The sequence below is a fragment of the Eimeria maxima genome, genomic scaffold (assembly GCF_000499605.1).
Source record: "Eimeria maxima Weybridge genomic scaffold, Emw_scaff1206, whole genome shotgun sequence".
Taxonomy (NCBI): domain Eukaryota; phylum Apicomplexa; class Conoidasida; order Eucoccidiorida; family Eimeriidae; genus Eimeria; species Eimeria maxima.
Genome location: NW_013564218.1, coordinates 1 through 8,447, shown reverse-complemented (window position 1 = coordinate 8,447; position 8,447 = coordinate 1). Strand labels below are relative to the sequence as shown.

Genomic DNA, 8,447 nt, shown 5'->3' with positions numbered 1-8,447 from the left:
GTATTAATATTATTAATATAATATTTATTATTATTATTATTATTATTAATAAAAGAATAATTAAATAAATGTATATCCCTTAATGCATCAACAAGAGAAAGAGAAGAAAGAAATTTTATTGCTGCATGCAGCAGCAAGATTAGGGGCTTTATTGATATAGAGGAGACAAGAGAGCAGCAAATATATCCTATTCCTCCTATTATAATAAAATATGGAGGTTTTGCTGCTGCTGCTGCTGCTGTACTTATTCCCCATTGCTGCTGTAACCACATACTCACTGATGCAGCAAACCATTCACCTGCTGCTTCTGCTGCTGCTGCTGCTGCTGCTGCACTTGGAGACTTCAGGTTGCTCCCCATTGGACCCAACTGTACACAACATGCATGCATTTGCATGCAGGTTTGCATGCATGCATGGGTAAGATATAATCAATATCTACCCAGCAACCGCAACAGCAGCAACAGCAGCAGCAAACGCAGCAAATGCAGCAGCAGCAGCAGCAACAGCAGCAGCAGCTTACTTGTATATAAACACGAACAGCATGAAATGCTGTCTTAGAAAAGGAAGGATGTACATAAAGAGCAGCAGGAGGGATCCGCTGATTGCTGCTGTCGCTGCTGCCATTGCTGCCATTGCTGCTGCTGCTGCTGCTGCTGCTGCCAAAGAGAGACCCAGTAGGTACAGGAGGTGCAGGAGGAGCTAACATATATATACCCCTTAGATCTACTATTTGCGAAGGTAGGACCTCTGCAGCAACAAACCCTAAACCCTAAACCCTAAACCCTAAACCCTAAACCCTAAATGCGGTAGAAAGAGCAGCAGCAGCAGCAGCGCATAGACAACGGGCATGGAAGCAGCAGCAGAGGAAGCAGCAAGGACAGCAGCAACTGCAGCAGCAGCAGCAGCAATACAGATGCACAGCAACTCCTCCACACAACAGGCAGAAGACACAACAAGAGAGGATCCATACACCACTAGCAACAGCGCCAAACACAGCAGCAGCAGCAGCAGCCACAGCAGCAGCAGCAGCAGCAGCAGCAGCAGACCTGAGACTGGATGTAGGGAGACGGGCCTAAGAGTTCTAAGTACAAGACTAATAAGATTAATAGCTGATTCTTCTGTTACATTCCCCTATACAATAAGCAAACAAACCCTAAACCCTAAACCCTAAACCCTAAACCCTTCATAGAGACCTCAAGAGCTGACAATAAAATCCCCAAGATACAACAATAGACTGCAGCAGGAGCAATTGTCGTTACTGCTGCTGCTGCTGCTGCAACTACACCAACAACAGCAAAAGTTCCTGTTGCGTGTCTTGTTGTTGCTGTTGCGTGTGTCATCCATGCAACTCCTACTCTTCCTACTCCTACTGCAACACCACCGTCACCACCAACTGCTGCTGCTGTTGCTGCTGCTGCTGTTGCTGCTGCTGCTGCTTGTGTTATATCTTACCTCAATAGTAGCATGAAGAGCCATACTTTGCCATAATGTATCTCTCCATGCAGCAGCAAGTCTTGTATCAATAGGTGCTCTTATTAATTGTTGTTGTATATATATCTTACTAGATTGAGGAAATACTAACATATCTAATGCCATCTCATTAAGTAATAACTCAGGAGAAGAAGAAGGTTGCTGTAACATAGATAGTAATAATTTATTTGCTATAGATACTGTATTATCGGATATATCTGCTATTGTTGCACCTGCTGCTGCTGCTGCTGCTGCTGCTGCTGATGATGATGATGATGATGATGATGATGAGGGGGATACACTGGATCCTGCACCTCCTGCTCCTCCTGATGATGATGCTGATGGTGATGGGGATAAGGGAAGTAATAAGGCAGGCAAAACACGTAATAAACCATCAAAGGGACCAGCAACAGAGACAACTATTGTGTCTCCTCTTCTTAGTAAACTATTATGACTCTCTGCAGCAAATGTACCACCAGATATTGCTGCTGCTATTCCTGCTCTTGCTGCTTCCTCTATTACCTATTATTCATACATACATATATACATACATACACACAAACAATAAACCCTAAACCCTAAACCCTAAACACTAAACACTAGTCGGTTCGGCTGCTATCAATATGGATACAGAGATAGAGCAGCAGCAGCAGCAGCATCCCTTGCAGCAGCAGCAGCAGCAGCAGCAGGAGGAAGCGACTAACCCCTTGTGCTTGTTGTTTAACAATAGAAAGGAATAGTTCTGCTGCTGCATCCTCTCTTGGTACAAGTTGCTGCCCTACCCAACAGCTAAGCTGCAGCACAACGGATGCCCTGGGATCGTTGGGATCGTCTCCTTTCTGCAGCAGCACACTACATTTATTATAACAAGGATGATGCATAGGGAATGATAAATATTTATAACCTGCTGCTCCTGCTGCTGCTGCTGCTGCTGCTGCTGCTTGGGATGGTGGTGGTGCAGCAAGGAGTGGTGCTGCAGATCCTCCACCCCGTTTCTGGCGTCCTCCCCTCCCGTTGCTGCTGCTCCCCTTGCTGCTGCTGTTCTGCTGCCCTGCAGCTATGGGGTTGTTAGTAATTTTGCTGCTACCGCTGCTGCTGGTGGTGGTGCTGCTGCTGGTGATGCTAATGCTGGTGCTGCTGCTGCTGCTGCTGTATACAGGAGTGTCTCCTCCTTGTGACTGTATAGACAGCTTAGGTCCCCCTGGTATAGCAAAAGACTCAAAGGAAGACAGAGGCAAATCAGTTATATCTGTTGGGCTATTGTATGGATAAGGAGACACAGGAGTAGGAGTAGGTATTAAGCTGCTGCTGCTGCTGCTGCTGCTGCTTGTGATAATATTTGTGTTGCCCTTCCTGCTGCTGCTGATGTCATTGTTATAGTTACCATTGTTGCTGCTGCTGCTGCTGCTGCTGAATAAATTGAGGGTTAGTCGTGGCTGCTCCCGTTGCCACCGTAGAATTAGCTGCTGTTTGCTGCTGCTGCTGTTTGCTGCAGCAAATGCATTAGGTGTAGGGAGAGACAGTCTCCACCGCAGCAGCAGAGCAGCAAGTGTCTCCTTTTGTTGATTAAATGCCCGCAGCCACCGCTGCTGCAGCACTGTCTCCAATTGCTGTCCCCCGTACCTAGCTAGGGTTTGTGGCTGCACTGCAGCACATAAATAATCTGTTGCAGGAGACTGCAGCAGCAAATGCAGCAGCAAAGGAGACAGCTGCTGCAGCAAACCAACAGATAACTTATATGCCTGACGAAGAGAAGATAACTTTGTTATACCCAATGAAGAATCATGAGCAGTATCTGCATAAATACACACACAGCTGCTGCTGCTGCTGCTGCTGCTGCTGCTGCTGCTGCTGTTGCTGCTGCTGTTGCTGCTGCTGTTGCTGTTGCTGCTGCTGCAGTTATTGCTGCTGCAGCGACAACTGATATTGTCTGCAGTGGCAGAAAAGCTGTAACAAGACAATCGGCACCCCAAGCAACACCAGCAGCAGTAGCAGCAGCAGCAGCAACAGCAGCAGCAGCAGCAGCAACAAACCTATAGCAAGATCAACAGCAGCTTGTAGTATATCTTGAGGAAAGAAGAAGACATGACGATAAGCAAATAGATGTTGTTGCTCTCTTACAAACCAATCACCAGGAGGACTCTCCTTTAAGGCCCTATACACACATAAAACCCTAAACCCTAAACCCTAAACCCTAAACCCTAAACCCTAAACCCTAGAAGACAGCGTGATGAAACACCGTCACCGTGGCTGGGCACGCAGCAGCAAGAGGCAGCAGCAGAGAGAAGCAGCAGCAGAAAGATACTGCAGCACTAGGATGGCGAAGCAGCAAGAGCACCACCGCACAACAGCAGCAGCAGCAGCACCATCAATAGCAGCAACATTAGCAGCACCATCACTAGCAGGAGCGTAAGAAGCAGCAGCAGCAGCACCACCACCACCACCACCACCAGCAGCAGCAGCAGGAGCAGCAGCAGCAGGGGGTATACCTGTATTAGTGCTCCTTTAGGGTTGGAGACAGGTAGATGTATATTAGCCCTAACAGCAACATTAGAGGAGACTAATCTACGCAGCAAACAATTCTTTCCTGCTGCTGCTAACAACTCTACAAGGAGTCTCCTTGCTTGTAGCATTAAGGAGACAGGGTCCTCTTCCTTTTCTTCTTCTTCTTCTTCTCCTCCTCCTCCTCTTTCTTCTGATCCCTCTTCTGCTGCTGCTGCTGCAGCAGCAGCAGAGGAGGAGGAAGCAGAGGGGAGGAAAAAGGAGAAGAAAGCAATTACGTTTTGCTGCTCAGAGGCACATTCTAGATAATGAATAACAGGTGTCTTGCATGCATTTGCTGCTGTCTCCTGTTTATTGTCTCCTTTTGTCTCCTCTCCTCCTTCCTCTTTCTTATCTGTCTCCTCTCTTGTTCCTCCTCCTCCTTCTTCTTCTGTTACTGTTCCTGTCTCCTCCTTCTTTGTATCGTCCCCTATTGAGGGGCCCTCGCCAACTGTCTCCTCAGGAGGAGGAGACACCTGCTGCTGCACCGTCTCTCCATTGTCTCCTGCTGCTGCTGCTGCTGCTGCTGGCGTAGACAGCAGGTACTGCAGCGCCGGTCCAACATCCGCCTCTATAAACTCTAGAGGACGAGGATCTAACACAGCCAATGTCACGCCACTAGGCGAATATCTGCATACAAACCCTAAACCCTAAACCCTAAACCCTAAACCCTAAACCCTGAATGCTAAGCCCTAAACCCTAAATCCAGCAACAAGAATAATGCAAGGCTGTTGATGAACAAAGCCTCTCCGTCACAATTCTCAAAGTCCGACACTCCACCCCTAAACCCTAAACCCTAAACCCTCATCGCCAAACCCTAAACCCTAAACCCTCATTTACGTTTGTTGATGATAACGTCTGAGCGCTTCCTCTATCCCGAGTCCTTGCGCCTCCGCCCATCTCTCCAACGTCCGCCAGCTTCCGTGGTGGACCTCGCCAAGGCGGCCCTCTCCGCACTTCTGCAGCAGCAGCAGCAGCAGCAGCAGCAGCACAGGCAGCAGCACCGAGTCAGCTAGCTACGTAGCTTGCTAGCTCCGCAGCTAATCAACTAGCTACGCAGCTTGTCAGCTAGCTAGCTACCCAGCTAGCTAGCTAGCTAGCTAGCTAGCTAGCTAGTATATGTAGACTTACAAGGAGTAAGTGTGTGGCTACTGCCCTTGGGTGTGCATGCAGTAGATAAGCATTGAAGCTGCTAGCAGCAGCAATAAAAGCTCTCCTTATATCCCTAATAGACAGGAGAGGGTCATGTATTTGTGCTGCTGTTGCCTCCATTAGCAGAGGCAGCTGCTGCTGTTTGCATGCAGCAGCAAAAGACACAAAAGTACCACTACATACTGCTGATTGACGACCCCATGGTCTTGCTACCCCTAAGGCCCTGTACTTAGCTTGCAGGTCCCCTAAGGCGAACTCTGCAGCACAACTAGAAGCAGCAGCAGCAGCAGCAGGTGCAGCAGCACCAGCAGCAGGAGGGGTTATGCTGCGCTGCAGATAAAAGGAGACAGCGGAGCGCATGCAGGAGGGACAGGAGACAAGCAGCACCTTTGCCCCTCCTATTAAGGTATGTAGACGGAAGGAAGCAGCAGCAAAACGAGATAAGGAGACACTTAATAAGGATGAGGGGACAGCTGGATCCCTTTGACGGCCTGCAGCAAACAGCAGCAGCAGCAGCAGCAGCAGCAGCAGCAGCAGCAACTGCAGCACAATAAGAAGCAGCAGCAGCTGAAACAATAGCAGCTGAAGAAACAGCAACACAACACCCCCACCACCACAACAACAACAACAACCACCACCACCAACACCAACAGCAGCAACAGCAGCAGCAGCAGCAGCAGCAGCAGCAGCAGCAGCACCTCCATCTCTAAGAGAAGCAATTTGGCATGCAAGGAGACGGAGTTGACGATCCCCTTGACGACCTAATGGGTCTCCTCTTAGGGTAATAGTGTCTCCATAGAGAGAAAGGAGACAGTTATTGGATACCTCCTCCTCTGTCTCTGCATCCTGCTGCTGCTGCTGCTGCTGCTGCCAATAACCACGACGAAGAGATTTACCATCATATGTAGATCCACAAGCAGCAACAGGAGCAGCAGCAGTTGGTGTGCTGCTGCTGCTGCTGCAGGGAGACATGTCTGGACCCCACACTAGTTTGCTGCAGCTGCAGCTACCTACTATACCATAGGCCCAAGTACCACGTAGTTGCTGCTGCTGCTGCTGCAGTAGCTGCTGCTGCTCCTGCTGCTGCTGTCGTAAAATTCTTGTCTCCTCCTCCTCCTGCTGCTGCTTGTGCTGCTGCTCTAGCTGCAGCTCGGGGGCCCTGTCTCTTGTTGCCTTGCGTCTCCATCGTCGTCTTGCTATACTGTCTCTTCTTTGTGCAGCAGATTTCTCTCGTGCTGCTGCTGCTGCTGCTGCTGCTACTGCTGCCTTATATTCCTCTCCTACTGTTGTTTCTGCTGCAGCAGGCGCATTCTCTATAGCAGCAGATATAGAAGCAGCAGCAGCAGCAGCAGCAGCAGCAAACTCTGGTGACACAGGTGTAGAAGAGTCTGCTGTTTCTCCATGTGCTGCTGTTGCTGTGTTTGCTGCTGTTGCTGCACCTCCTGCTGCTGAGTCGCTGTCTTGTCTTGCTGCAGCAGGAGCAGCAACAGCAGCTATTTGCGTTGTCAATTCCTCATCTTGTGGAGGTGCTGCATCTTGTGCTGCTGTGGCTTCTGGTTCGTGCTGCTGCAGTTGCTGCTGCTGCAGTTGCTGCTGCTGCTGATGCTGCCGCAGATAGTTGCTGCTGCTTCTAGGGCGGGGGTTATCCGGTGACCCTTGAGGGGGGTCTGTGGGGAGTTGGGGATCGGATCCCAAGGAGACGATGACGCATGCAGCAAGAAAGAAAAGAAGAAATAAAAAAGGGGACAGAGAGAAAACAGCAGAAGGAAAGCCTTGAGGCAGCGCCCTGCTGCTGCGCCTCATTGGACTGTATGTCTGCTGCTGCTGCAGCAAGCCTGCAGCAGCATGTGGGGCCGTGCAGCAGCTTGCTGCTGTAGTAGAAAGGAAAAAGAAAGAGAGATAACACGAAGGAGACAGAAGGAAGAGACACTCGACAGCTCGAGGGCAGCAAGCCGCAGCAGCTGCATCAGCAGCAGCAGCAGCAGCAGCGGAGAACAGACAGACACAGCAGCTGCCGCTGCATAACAGTAAGGATAAATACTGCCTAAGGAGACACCTGCAGCATTTCTTGTCTCCTTTGACTCAATAGAAACAAAATTTAAATCATTTGCTGCTCATTTGCTGCTGCGTTGCTGCTGCAGCACGAACTACAGCAGCAGGAGAGCGATATATAACCAGTAGGGAGGCCGGGCCCCCTCCCCCTAAACCCTAAACCCTAAACCCTAAAACACTAAACCCTAAACCCTAGAATCAAAGCGGCAACAAACCCTACCATCAATTATATACCCTCTTCTCCTTCTGCTTAACTCATATACACCCGATCCCTCCTCCCTTCTCCCCCTCTCCTCCCGTAGCAGCAGTAGCAGCAGCAGCAGCAGCAAACGGCTAAGGGACGACTGCAGCAAATATTTCTAAGGAAGCTGCTGCGTTATGCGCATTCAAAAGGAGATTTTAATGCCTTTTTATTCAATTTAATTCCCTTAATTAAACCCTAGTAGGAGTAACAAGCAAAAACAAAGAAAAATACACATCTAGGGTGTCTCGGCACCTCTACACCGATGCAACAACTCCCTGCTTCCCCCATACATCATATATACACATCTTGAGCTACCTATACACCTGATTAGGTGCCTATACACCTCAGGATCTGCCTATTCACCCCAGGATCTGCCTATACACCTCAGATCTCCCTTCGTGTACACCCCCCATGCTACCAGTCTCTTCTGCTGCCTCATGGAGGTGTCCAGCCAGCTGAGGTGTGCAGCAGCATCTTTTGTCCCCTTAATGCATCATTTAAATAATGTGTCTCCTTGTTGCTGCTTTGCTGCTGCTGTCACTGTTGAGACTCCTTCCTGCTGCACTAGTCTCCTCCCTGCAGCTCCTGCCGCCTTACTAGGCGGCAGGAGCTGCAGGGAGGAGACACACAGACGCTGCAGGGAGGAGACACACAGACGCTGCAGGGAGGAGACACACAGACGCTGCAGGGGGGGTGTATTATATACACCTGAGTCCTCCACCTTATATAAGATAACTATAAGGAGATACAATAGTATTAAGATATAGGGGATAAGGATTCATAAAAAAGTTTATATTAATTGTCTCCTGTCTAATAGATCGAGAGACAAGGTTGGCCCTCCCTGTCTAGGAGGCCTCGCAGTTAGTACTAAGATAGTAAGGGAGGACAGCTGCTCCTGCACGTCATTAACCTTTAGACTATTTATGGGTAACTACTCTTATTACCATGATACTGGGCTTATATATATATATATATATATTATATATAT

The 8,447-nt window shown here is 49.1% G+C and overlaps 1 protein-coding gene across 1 annotated transcript; it reads right to left on the bottom strand.

The window, feature by feature from the left end:
* Window positions 1-294: 294 nt before the first annotated feature.
* Window positions 295-6,349, bottom strand: EMWEY_00049910 (hypothetical protein, conserved; the record flags this gene model as incomplete). The annotated part of the gene is made up of 10 exons (XM_013479540.1): window positions 295-435; window positions 521-747; window positions 1,047-1,131; window positions 1,453-1,992; window positions 2,175-2,671; window positions 3,504-3,625; window positions 4,072-4,641; window positions 4,852-4,970; window positions 5,551-5,654; window positions 6,178-6,349. 10 exons carry the CDS (start codon window positions 6,347-6,349, stop codon window positions 295-297), a joined length of 2,577 nt encoding a protein of 858 aa, XP_013334994.1.
* Window positions 6,350-8,447: the final 2,098 nt, after the last annotated feature.